At 42.9% G+C, this 20,893-nt stretch overlaps 2 protein-coding genes across 4 annotated transcripts; both read left to right on the top strand.

Moving 5' to 3' along the window:
- The first annotated feature begins 7,938 nt into the window (after positions 1–7,938).
- On the top strand, positions 7,939–13,146 carry LOC132593009 (vomeronasal type-2 receptor 26-like). 3 transcript variants are annotated; one of them, XM_088655074.1, is made up of 4 exons: positions 7,939–8,053; positions 9,519–9,737; positions 10,876–11,002; positions 11,848–13,146. In XM_088655074.1, exons 1-4 carry the CDS (start codon positions 8,006–8,008, stop codon positions 12,747–12,749), a joined length of 1,296 nt encoding a protein of 431 aa, XP_088511200.1. In that variant the 5' UTR covers positions 7,939–8,005; the 3' UTR covers positions 12,750–13,146. The 3 variants fall into 3 exon arrangements, with proteins under 3 accessions (XP_088511200.1, XP_088511202.1, XP_060137348.2); XM_088655076.1 differs by having other exon boundaries at positions 7,963–8,049; XM_060281365.2 differs by having other exon boundaries at positions 7,963–8,072.
- Positions 13,147–17,151: 4,005 nt separating this feature from the next.
- LOC148684112 (vomeronasal type-2 receptor 26-like) lies at positions 17,152–20,153 on the top strand. Its single transcript, XM_088654848.1, has 3 exons — positions 17,152–17,231; positions 17,629–17,920; positions 19,203–20,153. The coding sequence occupies exons 1-3, from the start codon at positions 17,152–17,154 to the stop codon at positions 20,151–20,153; spliced, it is 1,323 nt and encodes a 440-aa protein (XP_088510974.1).
- Positions 20,154–20,893: the final 740 nt, after the last annotated feature.

Below are 20,893 nucleotides of genomic sequence, written 5' to 3'. Positions count from 1 at the left end.
TTTACAATATTATTTATTTTTTTAAAAAAAAAACATTGTCAATTGCCCTGTGATCCATGCAGGTCTTTAATGTTTGATATAATTATAATAAAAGGGCTTGAGTGAATGAGATTTTGCTGTTAACTGTCTTTTTACTATTGCATTGTGCATAATCATCCTCTCCCTTTTTGTCTACTGCAGCATCAAAAGCCACAAAAACATTGTCCCCAGAATGCCTTTGGATGGGAAGGTCCTTGACATTTCTAGCTCCTCCGGCCCCTTTGGATTATTATTACGCCAATCACAAAACAAAGCCCCTATCTAATGAGGAGTGGTTGGCATGTCAATACCTGACCCCGGAAGAAATGGGCCCCCCAACACTTCCTTCAACACCAAAATTGACAACACACCAAGTTGAACTGGTGCAGCCTAGGCCTGGAAATGGTTCAGTCTTTGTGGACAAACTTGGCACTTTAGAAACCATTCAGGCAGAAGACTGACACAGGAACCCAGGGGACGGGTGCCTTGATGGACAAACTGTGCACTTTAATTTAATCCGGGATGTGGCGGGAGGGGCTATACTTATACCTATTGGAGATGTCTGTCCATCCGATTCTACATATCATCATTATATCCTTCCTATTCAAGAGACTGGGCCTAGGGCAGATCTGTTATTGAAGGGACATCACTCCTTTGGGGAGGACGCTGACACGGGGCTAGGGATCACCACTGTCGATGGGCGAGGGAGGTATGGTGGTGGGGGTAGATTTCACAGGCGAAGGGTTTTGAGATGTGGTGATGCTCGAATCCCTTCCAATCTACGCCCCATCCCGAGGGACGAGGGTAGGGTGAGCAGGGATTATCCACCTCCGTCACTGGTGTTGTGCAATGCCAGGTCCATAGGCAATAAAACCGCCACTATGCGAGACTTTTTTATCTCACTGGGGGTTGACCTGGCTTGTGTGACGGAGACCTGGGTACGTGAAGGTGAAGTAGTTGCATTACATGAAATAACACCCCCTGGGTTCTCCGTCCTCCACCAGTCACGGACTGTGGGTCGGGGGGGAGGGGTGGCGTTGTTAATCCGGGAGGATTGCTCTTTCAGGGCTCTGCCATCACCATCAATCACCGGCATTGAATGTGTTGGCCTAGTGTGGGGCACCAAGGAGGGCTTGGCTGTCTGGCTGGTGTACCGACCACCCAGCGCACCAGCAGCCACCCTGTCGGACCTGTTGGAGGTGGTGGCCGGCTGGGCCTTGGAGTTCCCTAACTTATTGGTTTTGGGGGACTTCAACATCCATGCTGATGCCACCCCCTCCTCACGGGTTCCGGACCTGGTGTCTTCCATGGCGACATTAGGGCTCTCCCAGTTTGTTTTGGGTCCCACACACCAAGCAGGCCACACGCTGGATTTGATTTTTGGTGCAGGTATAGATGTGATCATGTCCCCAATTATGGAAGTGCCATGGTCTGATCACTACGCTCTGAAAGCCAGGATTGACTTACCGCCTCTGCCCCGCTTGGGTGGTGAGCCGATTTGGGCTCGTCCGCGAAGGCTGATGGATCCTGATAGATTCCGTCAGGCTTTACGGGACCCTGCTCCCCCTGGTGGCTCGTTAAATGAGCTGGTCGAGAACTGGAATAACCGGCTCTTGGCGGCCATTGATGAGATCGCACCTAAGCGCCCTCTGCAACCCCGCCGAAACCGGGCCCCTTGGTTCACCGAGGAACTTCGGAAAATGAAGCGGGACCTCAGACGGCTTGAGCGAGTATGGCGGCATACTCGCGACGGAGCCTCAAGAACATCTTATAGGTCGCTTATGAAAACCTACGAGATGGCGGTGAAAGCCACAAAGAAGTCTTACTTCTCAGCTTCCATCGCATCCGCTAGCTCTCGCCCGGCACAACTTTTTCGAACAATCAGGTCTCTAACAACCCTTGAGGATCAGTCAAATTTAGGCACTAATTCGACCCATAGCTGTGAGGCATTTGCGAGCTTTTTTGCGGAGAAAGTCTTGACACTTCGCCGTGACCTTTCTGCCAATTTTGATACAATAGCGGAACTAGAGGCCCCTCGACTGTCTTCGAGTTTAGTATTGGACCATTTCGACCACATACTCCCCGCTGATGTAGACAGATTCCTCCAGGCTGGGAGGCCCACCACTTGCTCCCTAGACCCCTGCCCGTCCTGGCTGATTAGAGCGTGTCCAGACGAGGTACGGGGCCCCCTGGTTGAGATTATCAACTTGTCTCTCAGTTCAGGGACTTTCCCAGAGGAGTTGAAGGAAGCAGTGGTGCGTCCGCTCTTAAAGAAAGCATCGTCAGATCCGCTAGATCTATCCAATTATCGCCCTGTTTCAAATCTTCCATACTTGGGTAAGATAATTGAAAGAGCGGTTGCCGAACAGCTCGGTAGGTTTCTGGATGAAACATTGGCTTTAGATCCATTCCAGTCCGGCCTTCGTCCCGGCCACGGGACCGAGACAGCACTGGTCGCCCTAACAGATGACCTCCGTAAACAGCTGGATCAAGGCGGGTCGGGGCTGCTGATTCTTCTAGATCTGTCAGCCGCCTTCGACATGGTCGATTATGAGCTTTTAGACCACCGCCTTGCCGACGTGGGGATTCAGGGTACAGTCCAACAATGGCTGCGTTCCTTTATCTCAGGTCGGGGACAGAGGGTGGCGCTAGGGAGGGGGTTGTCACTGCGGCACTCCTTGGTGTGTGGAGTCCCGCAAGGTGCAATCCTTTCCCCAATGCTTTTTAATATCTTCATGCGCCCCCTTGCCCAGATTGTCCGGAGTTTTGGGCTGGGTTGTCATCAATATGCTGATGACACCCAGATTTATCTGTTGATGGATGACCGTCCTGCCTCGGCCCCGGACATATTGACCAAGTGCCTGGAAGCTGTTGCTGGATGGCTACGTGGGAGTCGGCTGAAGCTAAATCCTTCGAAGACAGAGGTCCTCTGGCTGGGTCGGGATGACATGGGGCGGGGGGGCCAACTTCCATCTTTCGCTGGGGCCCAATTAGTGTCAGCCCCTTCTGTCAAGAGCTTGGGGGTAACCTTGGATGCCTCCCTTTCCATGGAGGCACAGGTTGCAACCACAGCCAAGGTGGCATTTTTCCATCTCCGCCGCATTAAGCAGTTGGTCCCCTATCTCTCTCAACCTGATCTAGCCACAGTGATCCATGCGATGGTCACCTCTAGGCTTGATTATTGTAATTCGCTCTACGCGGGGCTGCCCTTGAAACTGACCCAGAAACTCCAGCGGGTGCAGAATGCCGCGGCGAGGCTCCTTACGGGGTCCCGGCTGCGGGATCATATTCATCCAGTGCTTTACCAACTGCACTGGCTCCCGGTGGAGTACAGGATCAGGTTCAAGGTGCTGGTTTTGACCTTTAAAGCCTTATGCGGCTTAGGACCCTCGTACCTACGGGACCGCCTCTCCCGGTATGACCCACAGAGGACATTACGGTCCACAAATAATAACATATTGGAGATCCCGAGTCACAAGGTGGCTAGGCTGGCCTCGACCAGGACCAGGGCCTTCTCAGTACTGGCCCCGACCTGGTGGAACGCTCTGTCCCAGGAGACTAGGGCCCTGCGGGATTTGTCATCTTTTCGTAGGGCCTGCAAGACAGAGCTGTTTCGTTTGGCCTTCGGACTGACGCAATCTGACCCCACGGTTACCCTCCCCTAAGGTTTTATTTATAATGGTTTTATCTTATTCGTAGATTTTTAATTTTAAAATTGAATTTTAACATTGTATTATTCTGTTGTTTTAACTGAAATGTTTCTTTTATATTTGTGTTGATATTATTTGTTGTTAGCCGCCCTGAGCCCGGTCTTGACTGGGAAGGGCGGGGTATAAATAAAAATTATTATTATTATTATTATTATTATTTCAACACTTAAACCGGGAACAAAATCAAAAAAGGAAGGGGAGGGAGGGAGGGCGGAGAACCACCTCTCACAATGGCAGCCCCTTTCCAAACTTATTCCAAGAGCTGAATTGTGACAAACAAGCACACTTGAAATTGCAAGTTGTCTCAATCAATTTAGGAAAATATAACAAAGGAGAAACAAGAAGAAGAAGAAAAGGGCTAGCAAAAAGAATTATCTATTGTCCAACTTTTTTTATTAAAAAAATCCACTGGTCCTTCTCTGCTTTTCCTTTGCTGAGATAATAATTTGCACATTGAATTCTTGTATTTCTGAATTCCCCTGAAGAAAGTCCGGTGGTGTCTGAAATGCACTGTACAATCAACACTTCTATTCATTACCGCATAGATATTTTACTTATTCTCCATGTTCACTGCATTTTGGACAGTCTCCATCAACTGTACCACTAAACAAGAATATTTTTTTAAATGTCAAATTCATGCTTTCTGATGTGCCCCAAGCTTCTTATTCTCTGCCTAGTTGGGAGATATATTGAAATTATTGCTGCTATTGCCCCCACCCACCTACTGCCTGTAAAGCTGTGCAAAATGTAAGAAAATAATGTTTGGACATTTAAGATTAATTGCTGACATGAGCCATCAGATTCCTCTCCTTGGCCAACTGTTAGCAATGGAAAGAGGTACAGTAGATATCTGGCTAAAGTGCAGGACATTTTTTTATTAAAAAAAAGAGTGTATAGTTTAGAAAGAACCATTGTTAAGCAACAGCAATTACAGAAGAGAGAATGGGCAATTGGTCAAATCTAGGAAGAAATTTATCAACATGTTTCTTACAAAAAGTGCCACTTGGGGCCCAGGTTCTGAATTAGCATGTTTCTAACTTTGAAATTATTCAAATCAATATAATTTGCCCAGCTGCCCTGAGCTCCAAAGGCTTTCCAGAAGAAAATGACAACAACAATGATGAATGAGCAAAAAGTAGTTATAAGTAATCCCAGTGGAAGTAGGAGCTGGGAGTAGGGGCAAGAGGCAGGCTGGGCTCTGTCAATTTCACCTCTGATAGTTTTCTCTTTATTCATAGAAGCCAGACTTGAAACAGTAACATTGCCAATCTCATCTATTGAAGGCATTGGCTTTGTATCCCTGTAACATAACAGAAGGTTGAGGTGCTTTCCTGTGGAGTCCTTTAGCCGGGTTGCACAACATCCCTTCTCCTCTCTGCTTAAGTGATGATGGTGTAGAAAGTGGATGAATAATTGAGAGATGCATCTAGAATTAACCTTTCCTGCAAGGATGCTGGGGTTTGGACTTATATATCTCTTGCCTTCAATAATATTTGAAGTAAATTCTAGTCTGTGCTCCATGACTGATCCCCTCCGTGTTCCCAATGAGTGGCACCAACAAGTTGCTCTCTGCATTGGTGGGATGACTTCTCATATTGTTTATGTTTCTGAAGAAATTTACTTTGAGGAACACCCTTCTCAGAAGCTGTTTGAGGTTTCTGGGTAAAGATATCTATTCTCTTCCTCATTATGCATTGTCTGTGTGTATTTACATCATAAAAAATGTAGAGTGTAGTGCACATTCTACAAAATTAAAAAAATAAATTAGGACTTAATTATAATATCCCTTTCTATTTTGGAAAGTTTGACTGATGGATTTAAGTATACATTAGAGCCATGGTGGAAGAAGGGGGGGGGGATAAGTTAAAGAAAAAGGAAACCTTCACATCCAAAAATAGCAGCAGATAATGTCAAGCAACCATGCAGAGCACAAATATCAGAACTCAGATACATCTTCAACTGTTTTATTGCATCTTAAATGAATCACATACAGAACAAGAAGATCTTTATAAATTGTATGATTCTCTTTTGAAGTAGTAAAATACATTCTTTTTTGCAGTATTGTGACAAAATTCTACCAGCATGCTCTTGCCTTAGCATTTGCCATAAATGAGATCAACCAAAATCCCATGATCTTGCCTAACACGACACTTGGATTCCACATCTACGACAGCTACTATGATGCCATGATGACCTACCGAACCACTCTAGACCTGCTCTTCAAATCACATAAATTTGTCCTCAACTACAGATGTGACAGTCATAAAAAACTCATAGCTGTCATTGGGGGACTTGGCTCTGAGACCTCTTGCCTTATGGCAGACATCTTAGGTCTCTTCAAGATTCCACAGGTAAAGATTTGTTAATGGGGTGTTGGGATTTTCAGAAACGATTCTTTTTCTTTTCTTTCTTTTCCTCTTTTATTCTTATTGAAACTTTTCAACATACAATAAATGGAAATAGAAAGGGAAGGAATAAACCTCCCTCTCATACAGGATCCTTCATCATCCATCCATCACCTTCCTGTTTGTGTCCTCATTAACCCTGTGTAGAGGACATTTTTTTAAAAAATAGGTATAGATAGAATTAACAGAAGGAGACAAGAGCTAGAAATTATTTTTTTAAAAAGGGAGTTAAGAGAGAAAATAAGGAGGAATTCTGACTCTCTATCTGGCAGTATGAACGTTATATATGCAAAGATTAATTTATTTTCATTCTCATTGTGATTTTTGTGCCTCAGTACATGACTGAAGAGAAAATGTCCCACAAATGCATTATATCACCAGACCGCGAGAATGATCTGTTGGAGAAATTGTGATAGATTCAGCACTGTCTAAGAGCACTTCTGTGCATAATTTTTTGTTATGTGACCATTAATTTTTAAGAGCTAACATACCCCACACATGAATGAGATACATCAGGTTCAATGCTATTTTTCTAGAGAAACAGGTGCCGGAACTCACCAAGAACGGCTCCCTCATTCTCTTAGAATGGCAACGGCACCCACGAGAGAGGCTGTAACTGCGTTTCAGTGAGATCTGAATTGGGTCGGGGGCGGGGGAGAGAATGGCCTGATTATTTCCTAATCTTTCCTATTTCCACATAGAGCACAATGAAGCCCATCAATACATAGAGATCATCACCGAACTAAGCTATTTTGGGTGAATGTGGAACAGGTTTGAGCCACACAGTGATGAATGCTGCAGACCACAGACCCATTATTTTGTAGAAATGAATCTGCTCAGTGTTCATACAAAATGTTCCACAAGTAGTCCATACAGATAACTTGCATGAAATCATTGTTGTACCCTCAAATATTTAGGTACAATCTACATATTTAGTCATTTATTCACTCACTCACAAAAACCACAATGATATGTACAGCACATAATGAAAGTAGCACCTTTATAATATATGCGAGCTTTAACAATAAATATATGTACTTGAACATTTTATTTTAGCTCACCTATGGCTCCTTTCCCCCAGAGAAGAGTGACATAGATCAAAGCCATTTTTTCTACCACATGGTGCCAAAAGAAGTCTATCTGTACAAGGGGATTATCAGCTTGCTTAAATATTTTGGATGGACGTGGGTTGGCCTTCTTGTTGTGGATGATGGGAGTGGAGAAAATTTCTTGCAAACCATGGAGCCTTTGTTTTCCCAAAATGGAATCTGTTCAGCCTTCACAGAAAGAATCCTACAATTGGCCCATTTTGATGACCTGGAAAAACACTTTCAAGTGATGTTAAAGAATTATGTACGTATCATAGACAGCAAAGTCAACACATCAATCATCTATGGAGAAACATGGACAATAATGTGGTTAAGAGGTGTTATATTTATGCAAGATCCAGAAAATACGGAAAATGGATCACTGAGAAAGGTTTGGATCATTACCACTCAGATGGATTTTGCATTATCCAGCATTGAAAGAGGTTGGGGTCTTCAGATGTTTCAAGGTGCACTTGCCTTTACCATTCATTCACAAGATGTTCTGGAATTCAGGGAATTTCTCCAGAAAGTAAAACCTTACTGGGCTGAAGGAAATGGATTTGTTAATGAATTCTGGGAGCAAGCATTTGACTGTTCATTTCCAAATTCTGAAAGACCAGAATACAACAGTGTAAGATGCAGTGGGGAGGAGAAGCTGGAAAGTCTTCCTGGTCCTCAGTTTGAGCTGCTCATGACTGGCCACAGCTACAGTATTTACAATGCAGTCTATGCCGTGGCGAATGCTTTGCATGCCATTTACTCAACTAGAACCAAGCACAGAGCCATGCTGAGAAGGGAAAGATTTGAACTTCAAGATCTGCAGCCTTGGCAAGTAATGTCACTACAACAAAGTAAAATAAAAATAGTATCATATTATTTCTAGGGGAACCTGCATCCGGCTTTCTCATATATGAATAATTGACAAGATGGATTGTTTTATATACTTTGTGGCTTTAGATTTTCTCTTAGACCTGGGGAATTAAAATCCTGTTTAAGTAATTTACAATGCAGTGTAAAATCTCCATTCTACATAAATGTAGTTCAATGGGAATATTTTATCATTTTTGATGAAACGTTGTAAACAGTATTATTAATAAGAATTGTTGGTGAATGAATTGTGAGATGATTATGTTTCCTGCATGTTCTTTTTGTATTTCTATTATATTTGGGGGTGGCGGTGGAACTCCAGAAGAAATAATTATAAACCAACTAGTGTCTTCAGCCCGTTAAATAAACGGGCGCTAGAATGCATGCCGGCTCCTCGATCCGGTGCTCCGCGCAGTGCTGATCAGCGCCGACCCGGCAGGCCGCCAGATCAAGGAAGCGGCCTGCCAGGTCGGCACCCAGCAGCGCTGCACAAAGCACCGGGGGGACTGGCGGCGGGGAAGACAGGCAGGCGCTTGCTCTATTGCCTGCCTGCATTCCCCACTGCCTGTCACACGAAGATCGGCGGGCGCCGCTTGCCGGGGTTTGTCAACCCCGGCAAACAGCGCCCGCCGATCTTTGGCTGTCCCCCGATGCGCTACGGCTCGGGGAAGCAGGCAGGGAGACGCAACAGCCCGCAGCTTCCTGGGCTGTTGCGTCTCTCTGCCTGCTTCCCCAAACTAAAGCGCACGGGGGGCAGAGCCGAACTGCGGCGCGGGGGGGGGGGCTTTTCGCCGTTTGCCTTCCCCGAGCTAAGGGGGAGGCAAACGGCAAAAAGCCCCTGCCACGCTGCAATTCGGCTCCGGGACTGGCTTGGCGGTGGCGGGAAGAAGGGGAGGAATTCCTCCCCTTCTTCCCGCCACCGCCAAGCCAGTCCGCAGTGGGGGCTTTTCGCCGTTTGCCTCCCCCTTCACTCCGGGAAGTCAAACAGCGAAAAGCCCCCACCGCGACGCACTTCGGCTTGGGGACTGGCTTGGCGGCGGCGGGAAAAAGAGGAGGAATTCCTCCTCTTCTTTCCGCCGCCGCCAAGCCAAAGCCGGCTTCCCTCGGCGCCCGCTGCCGCTTCGGCCGAGGAAGCGCCGTCCCATGCCGGAGGTGCGCGGCAAGGCTGCCGGGGGGAGCGCTTCTTTCCCCCGCCGCCTCGCCGCGCACCTCCAGCATGAGACTGGGCTTCGGAGCGGCGGTTGGCGGAGCGGCGGTTGGCCGTTGTCCCTCCGTCCAATCCCTGTGTCTCTGGGGTACATGCGCAGTACCCCAGGGACACACGGGACAACTGGACGCAGGGACAACTTGGACATTATTATATAGGATATGTCTATCCAGTTCTTTCCCTTCCCTTAATCTCCCTTTGTTTCTTTCTCTCTTTCAATTAGCTCCACTCATCTCTCCATGGCATTTCATTTAACAACTCAGCTGGAGAAATTTTCACTTTCAATGGAAAAATGGAAATAGGAGGTGGATTTGATATCACTAACATGGTCATGTTCCCAAACAATTCCTTCCAGAGAGTAAAAGTTGGAAGGGTGGGCCTTGGAGGAAAAGAGTTCGTCATTGATGAGGACATGATTTTGTGGCACAGAGGTTTCAATCAGGTGTGGCTACTGCATAGTCTTAGGTCATTTTGATGCCATCAAGTGTTTATTTATTTATTTTTTCAGCCCACCATAGTGCTTTGACAGACTGTAAAATAATCTTCCCAAACCCAGTGGCCAAAAGATGTTATTGAATCTCAAAATCCCTCAACCTTCAAAACACAGGTTTCTCTGAATTTTGCAAGAGAGTTATCCAGAAAAGTATTGTGTACTAAAGTCCATATACATGTGGCAATTGCTTAGCAAAACCATAGGAATCACTCAAAATGCATATAAAATATGCACACTGTGCGAGACATAGATTTACTAAGGGCCAAGTCTCTTCAATGTGTGCTTGTGAAATTAAAACACCTGAATCTCCACATCATGTTATGTTTATCTGCCCTATGTACATTTCGGCTCGTGCTAGTATACTAAATTCCATAATCCAGCCTATGGCTGACAAACCAGTTGACCTACAGCTTGCCTGGGTTCTTCAAGATGTGGATCCTTATATTACTCTACAGGTTGCTAAATTCCAAACAGCCGTCCTCTCGTACAAGAGACGGAATGGAATGTTAGCAGATTATTTATAGTTATAAGAATTTTCTATAATGACATCAGATACTGATTTTAGCGTAGTGCCTAAATTTTTAATCATAATCTTAAACTTTTCTTTTTATTTGTTAATATTTGTCCTTGTGAGCTGTGAATTGTGTTATACTATTTGTGGCTTGAACGAGTCCGCTGTTTTATTTGATTTATTTTGTTGTGTTGTGTTTTATGATGGGCGTAAAGCCGTATAAACATCCTGTCTGTGCACACTGTGAGGAATTTCCTCTCCACTCCTGATCAATTTCTATTTTGATTTTTTCTTCAAAAACTGATTGGAAATTAGGAGACTGTATTTAAGGTTAGAAAAAATGAGGAAATGAGAGAAACTGCAATTGACATATTTGCTTATAACTATTTGAGCCTGTTGGAAGTTGGAATCCATCAACATCTGAGAAATACAATGGAGAGGAAGTCTGCATAAAATGGAGACCTACCAAAGACATTCAAAATCTGGATGTTGTTCACTGCTGACTTAGTTTGAAGATCAACAACTGAAAAAGGGTCTTGGCTGACTTCTCCCATCTTAATATCTGTTTATGGATAGGTACGTCCCTTGTCTTTGTGTAATGAACCCTGCCAGCCTGGCAATCAGAAGAAAAGGAAGGAAGAGGAGAAGTTTTGTTGCTATGATTGTGTGTCATGCTCAAAAGGGAAGTTTGCCAACCAGACAGGTAGGTAATGTGCTACTCCAACCCTTTTGTCAAAGAGGCCAAATAAAATAATTAGGTTAGCTGAGGAAATTTAAAAGTGACTGGTTTTCATTGTGAATTTGGGAGTACTTGGCTAGTCATTGGTCTCGATCACACAACCCTCCTTGATACAGCATGCAGACATTTCTCTGCTGCCTTCCAGGTTGTTCTCAGTCCTGCATATATTTACTCAGAAGTAAGACACAAAGGGTGATAATAATAATAATAATAATAATAATAATAATAATAATAATAATAAATATATTATTGATACCCCGCCCATCTGCCTGGGTTTCCCAGCCACCCTGGACGGCTTCCAATGGAATATTAAAATGCAATAATCAAGCCAAACTTACTTCTTAACCTCTGTAAATACAATTAATAAAAAGGTAAGAATAGCAAAAGTTGGATAACACTAGAGGATTCTTTGGTCCAGCATTCTCTTCACACTGGGGCAAATAAGATGTTCATGGAAAGTTCAAAAGGCATTGGAGTCTGTCTTCATATGCAGGGAAATTCCCTATCTCACTGAGGGTTTGAGACCCATTGGTTACCCTCACCTGGTTGAGAGGGACAGTTGAAGAAGTTTTCTGCAGTGTGACTGCTTTTGAGAGCCACAGGTGACAGTTGAGCATAGGATGGGGAACAAAGGTGGACCAACCGTCCCAGCAGGAGCACCAACTAACCCTCCCCTAACATCTATTACACTTCAAGATGCATATGAAGACATCATTAAAATATCCTTGATTCCCATTCAGCAGACAGTGGAAAATGTTTATACACCAATGTGAATAGGCACTGAAATCAGACTTATTTTTCTTTTCTAGATATGGTTGCTTGTTTCCAATGCCCAGAAGATCAGTATCCAGGAGATGAGAAAACTCAATGCATGCCCAAAACTCTCGTTTTCCTATCTTACCAGAAACCCTTAGGGATTATTTTCACTTCAGCTGCTGTTTCTTTTTCCCTGATCACAGCTTTGGTGCTAGGAACTTTTATTAAGCACAGAGATACCCCCATTGTGAAAGCCAACAACCGGGACCTCACCTACACTCTCCTCATCTCTCTTATGCTCTGCTTCCTCTCATCTTTGCTGTTCTTGGGCAAACCTGGGAAAGTGACCTGCCTTCTTCGCCAACCATCCTTTGGCATTGTCTTCTCAGTGGCTGTTTCTTGCGTGCTGGCAAAAACCACCATTGTTTCTCTAGCATTCATGGCCACAAAGCCTGGATCCAGAATGAAGAAATGGGTGGGGGGAAACCTGTCCAACTCTATTGTCCTTTCCTGTTCCCTTATTCAAGTCATTATTTGCACCACGTGGTTGGCAACTTCTCCCCCCTCTCCTGATTTAGACATGCACTCAGGAACAGACGAAATCATTCTACAGTGTAATGAAGGGTCCAATGCCATGTTCTACTGTGTCCTTGTCTACATGGGACTCTTGGCAATCATCAGTTTCTTTGTTGCATTTCTCGCCCGGAAATTACCGGATAGTTTTAATGAAGCCAAGTTCATTACATTTAGCATGTTGCTCTTTTGCAGCGTGTGGGTCACCTTTGTGCCAACCTACCTGAGCACCAAAGGGAAAGACATGGTGACTGTGGAGATCTTTTCCATCCTGGCTTCCAGCGCTGGGTTATTAGGCTGTATCTTCTCTCCTAAATGCTACATCATTGTTTTGAAGCCTGAGTTGAACAGCAGGGAGCAAATGTTAAGGAAGAAAATTTAAACATGATTAATATTATTTGCATTAGAGATTAAAACATGACGCACTATGGTTAGCGGAAAGTTTGGGAAACACCACAAACCAGAAAACTGGATCCTAAGTGTGAATCCTTTAGTGCCTTGTTGCCTGATCGTGCTTGTTTCCAGGCCACCTTCCATGTTGTGTCCATGCCTATCTTTGTTCTTTCTGTTTCAAATGCAGATGAGGAGTATGAAGTGGCATTGGCCAGGAAAAGAAGTTTCCCTTTGCTTGCTCCCCATTGTTTGCCTCTTATTCTTCCTGCTTGCTAAATGAATCCTTGTGTATATTGGCCTCCACTTATATTTTGATCACTGAATTGTAATGGTTTTTGAAAATGAAATATATTAAAATATCACTATTAAACATGAAGGAGAATCAAGTATGCTTTGAGACTGAATTATTTCGCAGGTCTTCAGTGACGTTTCATAAGAATTTATAATTTATGGGGGCTTTTTTCTTGTTTGCTCTCTTTTAACTTCTGGATTGTGTATTATCTATGAAAGGATATATATTTAATACATCATACAGATATATCATTACTTGCCTTTTCTTTCACAATCACATCTATACATCCAGCACTTGATCACAACTTCTATTATGCGAACATTTATTTCACCATTGGTAATCTTCATTAATATCTTGAGGCTCTCAGTCTGCAGAAGGGGAAAGCCTTTCCAATTTCTTCCCATCCCAGTTGTCATTCTCACAAAATGATAGTAAGCTTTTAATAATAATTAATAATAATAATAATAATTAATAAATTTATTATTCATACCCCGCCCATCTGGCTGGGTTTCCCCAGCCACTCTGGGCGGCTTCCAACAGAAAAATGAAATGAAATAATCAATTAAACATTAAAAGCCTCCCTAAACAGGGCTGCCTTCAGATGTATTCTAAAAATCTGGTAGCTCTTTTTCTCTTTGACATCTGATAGGAGGGCGTTCCACAGGGCGGGCGCCACCACCAAGAAGGCCCTCTGCCTGGTTCCCTGCAACTTGGCTCCTTGCAATGAGGGAACCGCCAGAAGGCCCTCGGTCCTGGACCTCAGTGTCTGGGCAGAACAGTGGGGGTGGAGATGCTCCTTCAGGTATACTGGACCGAGGTCATTTAGGGCTTTAAAGGTCAGCACCAACACTTTAAACTGTGCTCAGAAACATACTGGGAGCCAATGTACATCTTTCAAGACCGGTGTTACATGGTTTCGGCGGCCGCTCCCAGTCACCAGTCTAGCTGCCGCATTCTGGATTAGGTGTAGTTTCCAAGTCACCTTCAAAGGTAGCCCCACGTAGAACACATTGCAGTAGTTAATGCAGCCACACTTTCCCCCTAGACTTTCAAGTTCAAATCTAGATGTGGAGGATGGATTTTCTGGGACCATCAAAAGCACCCACCACATTATCTTGTTCATCATCATCATCATCATCATCATTTTGGTTTCCACCCTGTTTTTCCTGTCATAGGAGCTCAGTAGGGCATATATTGTTTTATGGAGCACATGAAAAGTTCTGTATTGCTATAAGAATCCTTCTTTGAGTTGACCCAAGCCTGCTTTTTAATCAGTTGACTTTCAAAAATAGAATCATAGAATTTTGGAGTTGGGAAGGATCCTGAGAATCATTTTGTCCAACCCCCTGCAATGCAGGTATATGTGGTTATTCCATATGACGATCAAACCTGCAGCCTTGGCATGATCAGCATTGACGTTTTATGGTTTGTTAAACATGAAAATAGTTGTTTTTAACTATTCATTGATGAATATTGCTGTCAATTACACCTGCACTTCAGCTCATACTGCAGAATCTATCACTGCATTGCAACCTGTTGTGAAGGATACATGTAGCAAATTGAAATGCATTTCATAGGGTCACAGCATGAACTCGAACCTAACCTAAAAATAAAGTTCATTTTAAAATGGTAACCAGGTGGCATCTCATTATTGGGAAAAATGAAGAATCAGGAATTTAAATCCAAATATGTTCAATGAGCCACTGAGAAGTCAGTACCAATTAATTCCAGAGGTCTACAGTACTCAGAACAACTTGTTCTCTCTGTTGTGATCAGTTATAAAATTACGATCCCTACATATTTACACAATCTTTCATGTTGCTTGTAAGGACTCGGGATCCTTAGAACCACTGGCGGAAATTCATTGTCCGGCACCGGGGGCGAAGAGCAGGTGGGGGCCAGACTGGCGTGCGGTCTGGGGGTGTGGGTGCATTCAGGGGGCGGGGCGCCCAGCGTAGGTGGGGAGACAGCCGCCATGGCCCCCTCGGGGTCACGCTGCCCGGGGCGGAGCGCCCCCATCACCCCTCCCTTCCTACACTCCTGCTTACAACTACTAGGAAAGATAATAGCACTGATATACTTCAGGAATTGAGCTGGACCCTGCAGTCATCATCTGAGGCCCTTCTTCATGTGCCTCGTCTGTGAGAGGGTGGCAACATGAGACCAGGTTCTTTCTGCAGCTGCTCCCCCTTTGTGGAATGCTTTACCCAGGGAAGCTCGCCTGGCACCTTCATTGCATATATTTGAGGGTCATGCAAAAACAACCCTCTTTTCCCAGGCTTTTGGCTAATTAAACAATCTCTGGCTTTCTGAGCTGTGGGCAGGGGTTATTGATTTTTTTCATTTTACAATATTATTTATTTATTTAAAAAACACATTGTCAATTGCCCTGTGATCCATGCAGGTCTTTAATGTTTGATATAATTTTAATAAAAGGGTTTGAGTGAATGAGATTTTGCTGTTAACTGTCTTTTTACTATTGCATTTTAATCATGGCCAGTATATATATATATTTAATATATCCTCTCCCTTTTTGTCTACTGCAGCATCAAAAGCCACAAAAACATTGTCCCCAGAATGCCTTTGGATGGGAAGGTCCTTGACATTTCAACACTTAAACTGGGAACAAAATCAAAAAAGGAAGGGGAGGGAGGGAGGGCGGAGAACCACCTCCCACAATGGCAGCCCCTTTCCAAACTTATTCCAAGAGCTGAATTGTGACAAACAAGCACACTTGAAATTGCAAGTTGTCTCAATCAATTTAGGAAAATACAACAAATGAGAAACAAGGAGAAAAAGCAAAGGTTAGCAAAAAGAATTATTCATTGTCCATCTTTTTTAAATAAATAAATAAATCCACTGGTCCTTCTCTGCTTTTCCTTTGCTGAGAAAATAATTTGCACATTGAATTTTTGTATTTCTGAATTCCCCTGAAGAAAGTCCGGTGGTGTCTGAAATGCACTTTACAATCAACACCTGTATTCATCACCCCATAGATATTTTACTTATTCTCCATGTTCACTGCATTTGGGACATTCTCCATCAACTGTACCACTAAACAAGAGTATTTTTCTTAAATGTCAATTTCATGCTTTCAGATGTGCCCCAAGACTCTTATTCTCTGCCTAGTTGGGAGATATATTGAAATTATTGCTGCTATTGCCCCCACCCACCCACTGCCTATAAAGCTGTGCAAAATGTAAGAAAATAATGTTTGGACATTTAAGATTAATTGCTGACATGAGCCACCAGATTCCTCTCCTTGGCCAACTGTTAGAAATGGAAAGAGGGACAGTAGATGTCTGGCTAAAGTGCAGGACATTTTTTTAAAAAAAAAAAGTTTAGAAAGAACCATTGTTAAGCAACAGCAAATACAGAAGAGAGAATGGGCAATTGGTCAAATCTAGGAATCATAGAATCATAGAGTTGGAAGGGACCACAAGGGCCATCCAGTCCAACCCCCTGCCAAGCAGAAGAAACTTATCAACATGTTTCTTACAAAAAGTGCCACTTGGGGCACAGGTTCTGAACTAGCATGTTTCTAACTCTGAAATTATTCAAATCAATATAATTTGCCCAGCTACACTGAGCTCCAAAGGCTTTCCAGAAGAAAATGACAACAACAATGATGAATGAGCAAATCAGCCAAAAAGTAGTTATAAGTAATCCCAGTAGAAGTAGGAGCTGGGAGTAGGGGCAAGAGGCAGGCTGGGCTCTGTCAATTTCACCTCTGATAGTTTTCTCTTTATTCATAGAAGCCAGACTTGAAACAGTAACATTGCCAATCTCATCTATTGAAGGCATTGGCTTTGTATCCCTGTAACATAACAGAAGGTTGAGGTGCTTTCCTGTGGAGTCCTTTAGCCGGGTTGCACAACATCCCTTCTCCTCTCTGCTTAAGTGATGACGGTGTAGAAAGTGGATGAATAATTGAGAGATGCATCTAGAATTAACCTTTGCTGCAAGGATGCTGGGGTTTGGACTTATATATCTCTTGCCTTCAATAATATTTGAAGTAAATTCTAGTCTGTGCTCCTTGACTGATCCCCTCCCTGTTCCCAATGAGTGGTACCAACAAGTTGGTCTCTGCATTGGTGGGATGACTTCTCATATAGTTTATGTTTCCGAAGAAATTTACTTTGAGGAACAGCCTTCTCAGAAGCTCTTTGAGGTTTCAGGGTAAAGAAATCTATTATATTTCTCATTTTGCATTGTCTGTGTGTATTTACATCATAAAAAAAAATGTAGAGTGTTGTGCACATTCTACGAAATTTAAAAAATAAATTAGGACTTAATTATAATATCCCTTTCTATTTTGGAAAGTTTGACTGATGGAATTAAGTATACATTAGAGCCATGGTGGAAGGGGGGGGGAATAAGTTAAAGAAAAAGGAAACCTTCACATCCAAAAATAGCAGCAGATAATGTCAAGCAACCATGCAGAGCACAAATATCAGAACTCAGATACATCTTCAACTGTTTTATTGCATCTTAAATGATTCACATACAGAACAAGAAGATCTTTATAAATTGTATGATTCTCTTTTGAAGTAGTAAAATACATTCTTTTTTGCAGTATTGTGACAAAATTCTACCAGCATGTTCTTTCCTTGGCATTTGCCATAAATGAGATCAACCAAAATCCCATGATCTTGCCTAACACAACACTTGGATTCCACATCTACGGCAGCTACTATGATGCCATGATGACCTATCGAACCACTCTAGACCTGCTCTTCAAATCACATAAATTTGTCCTCAACTACAGATGTGACAATCAAAAAAAACTCATAGCTGTCATTGGGGGACTTGGCTCTGAGGCCTCTTCCCTTATGGCAGACATCTTAGGTCTCTTCAAGATTCCACAGGTAAAGATTTGTTAATGGGGTGTTGGGATTTTCAGAAACGATTCTTTTTCTTTCCTTTCTTTTCCTCTTTTATTCTTATTGAAACTTTTCAACATACAATAAATGGAAATAGAAAAGGAAGGAATAAACCAAAACAAGACAAATGCACAAAAAGACAGATAGGCAGAGAGAGAGAGAGAAAGTGGAGGGATCGGGGAATAAATACAAAATCCCCCATCATAGGTGCACCTTAACTATTGTCCCACACAAAAGGTGGTGTGCTCTCCCAGGTGCAACCTGGGAGCTTTCATTTCTTCTCCCAGCCTCCCATCCTGAGAGCACTTCGCTTCCCTCCTTCTTATACAGGGTCCGTCATCATCCATCGATCACCTTCCTGTACGTGTCCTCATTAACCATGTGTAGAGGACAATTTAAAAAATAGGTATAGGTAGAATTAACAGGAGACAAGAGCTAGAAATCATTAAAAAATGAAAAAGGGAGTTAAGAGAGAAAATAAGGAGGAATTCTGATTCTCTATTTGGCAATATAAAGGTTATATGTGCAAAGATTTATTTATTTTTCATTCTCATTGTGATTCTTGTGCTTCAGTACATGAATGAAGGGAAAACATCCCATGAATACATTATATTACCAGACCGCGAGGAAGATCTTTTGGAGACATTGTGATAGATTCAGCACTATCTAAGAACTCCTCTGTGTATAATTTTTTGTTATGTGCACATTTTTTTTTAGAGCTAACATACCCCACACATGAATGAGATACATCAGGTTCAATGCTATTTTTCTAGAGAAAGAGGTGCTGGAACTCACCAAGAACGACTCCCTCATTCTCTTAGGATGGCAGTGGCACCCACCTGAAAAATGCTGTAACTGAGTTTCAGTGAGTTCTGACAGGAAAAAATAAAGGCCAGATCATATTCTTTCCTATTTCTGCATAGAGCACAATGAAGCCCATCAATATATAGAGATCATCACCGAACTAAGCTATTTTGGGTGAATGTGGAACAGGTTTGAGCCACACAGTGATGAATGCTGCAGACCACAGAGCCATTATTTTGCAGAAATGAATCTGTTCAGTGTTCCTACAATGTGTTTCCCAACTAGTCCATATTGATAACTTGCATGAAATCATTGTTATACTCTCAAATATTTAGGTACAATCCACATATTTAGTCATTTATTCACTTCCTCACAAAAATGATACAGCACATAATGAGAGTACCACCTTTATAATATATGTGGGCTTTAACAATAAAATATATGTACTTGATCATATTTTTAGCTCACCTATGGCTCCTTTCCTCCAGAGAAGACTGACATAGATCAAGGCCATTTTTTCTACCACATGGTGCCAAATGAAGTCTATCTGTACAAGGGGATTATCAGCTTGCTTAAGCATTTTGGATGGACGTGGGTTGGGCTCTTTGTTGTGGATGATGGGAGTGGAGAAAATTTCTTACAGACCATGGAGCCGTTGTTTTCCCAAAATGGAATCTGTTCAGCCTTCACAGAAAGAATCCTACAATTGGCCCATTTTGATGACCTGGAAAAACACTTTCAAGTGATGTTAAAGAATTATGTACGTATCATAGACAGCAAAGTCAATACATCAATCATCTATGGAGAAACATGGACAATAATGTGGTTAAGAGGTATTATATTTATGCAAGATCCAGAAAATAAGGAAAATGAGTCATTGAGAAAGGTTTGGATCATCACAACTCAGATGGATTTTGCATTATCCAGCGATCAAAGAGATTGGGGTCTTCAGATGTTTCAAGGTGCACTTGCCTTTACCATTCATTCACAAGGTGTTCCAGCTTTCAGGCAATTTCTCCAGAAAGTAAAACCTAACTGGAATGAAGGAGATGGATTTGTTAATGATTTCTGGGAGCAAGCATTTGACTGTTCATTTCCAAATCCTGAAAGGCCAGAATACAACAGTGTAAGATGCAGTGGGGAGGAGAAGCTGGAATGTCTTCCTGGTCCTCAGTTTGAGCTGCTCATGACTGGCCACAGCTACAGTATTTACAATGCAGTCTATGCCATGGCGAATGCTTTGCATGCCATTTACTCAATTAGAACCAAGCACAGAGCCATGCTGGGAAGGGAAAGATTTGAACTTCAAGATCTACAGCCTTGGCAAGTAATGTCACTACAGCAAAGTAAAATAAAAATAGTACCATATTATTTCTGGGAGAGCCTACATCCGGCTTTCTTATATATGAACTAGCTGACCCGGCCACGCGTTGCTGTGGCGTTGTGTTTGTAGTTTGAAAAGTAGGAATATATTCAGTCAATGTTTGGGTTAGAGTTTGTTCTTTGGATGTTTTTAATTTTATTTTACGTGGTTGTTGAAGTTTTTGTTGTGGTTGATTTTTCTTCGTGATATTGTTAAAAGTGTAAGAAAAAAAGAATGTTGGTTTAGACTTTCCATGGAGAGGTGGATTTATTTAGGGTATAAAGGAGAAAAACTGGTAATATTTGAAAGTAAGGAATTCATGTTTGTGGGGGTATATATGGAGTATCTTACCTTTAGAGTACTTTTTGGAGTGGTGGAGTTGTAGTTTTGTTGAATAATAATAATAATAATAATAATAATAATAATAATAATAATAATATATACCCCGCCCATCTGGCCGGGTTCCCCCAGCCACTCTGGGCAGCTTCCAACAAAATATTAAAATACAGAGATCAATCAAACATTAAAAGCTTCCCTAAACAGGGCTGCCATAAGATGCGTTCTAAAGGTCTGGTAATTGTTATTCTCTTTGACCTCTGGTGGGAGGGCATTCCACAGGGTGGGTGCCACTACCAAGAAGGCCCTCTGCCTGGTTCCCTGTAACTTGGCTTCTCGTAGTGAGGGAACCGCCAGAAGGCCCTCGGCGCTGGATCTCAGTGTCCGGGCAGAACGATGGGGGAGGAGACGTTCCTTCAGGTATACTGGACCGAGGCCCTTTAGGGCTTTAAAGG

Source organism: Zootoca vivipara, chromosome 12 (genome assembly GCF_965207765.1).
Source record: "Zootoca vivipara chromosome 12, rZooViv2.hap1.1, whole genome shotgun sequence".
Lineage (NCBI taxonomy): Eukaryota > Metazoa > Chordata > Lepidosauria > Squamata > Lacertidae > Zootoca > Zootoca vivipara.
Note: the sequence above shows the minus strand (reverse complement) of the source record. Positions and strands in the feature narration are given on the sequence as shown.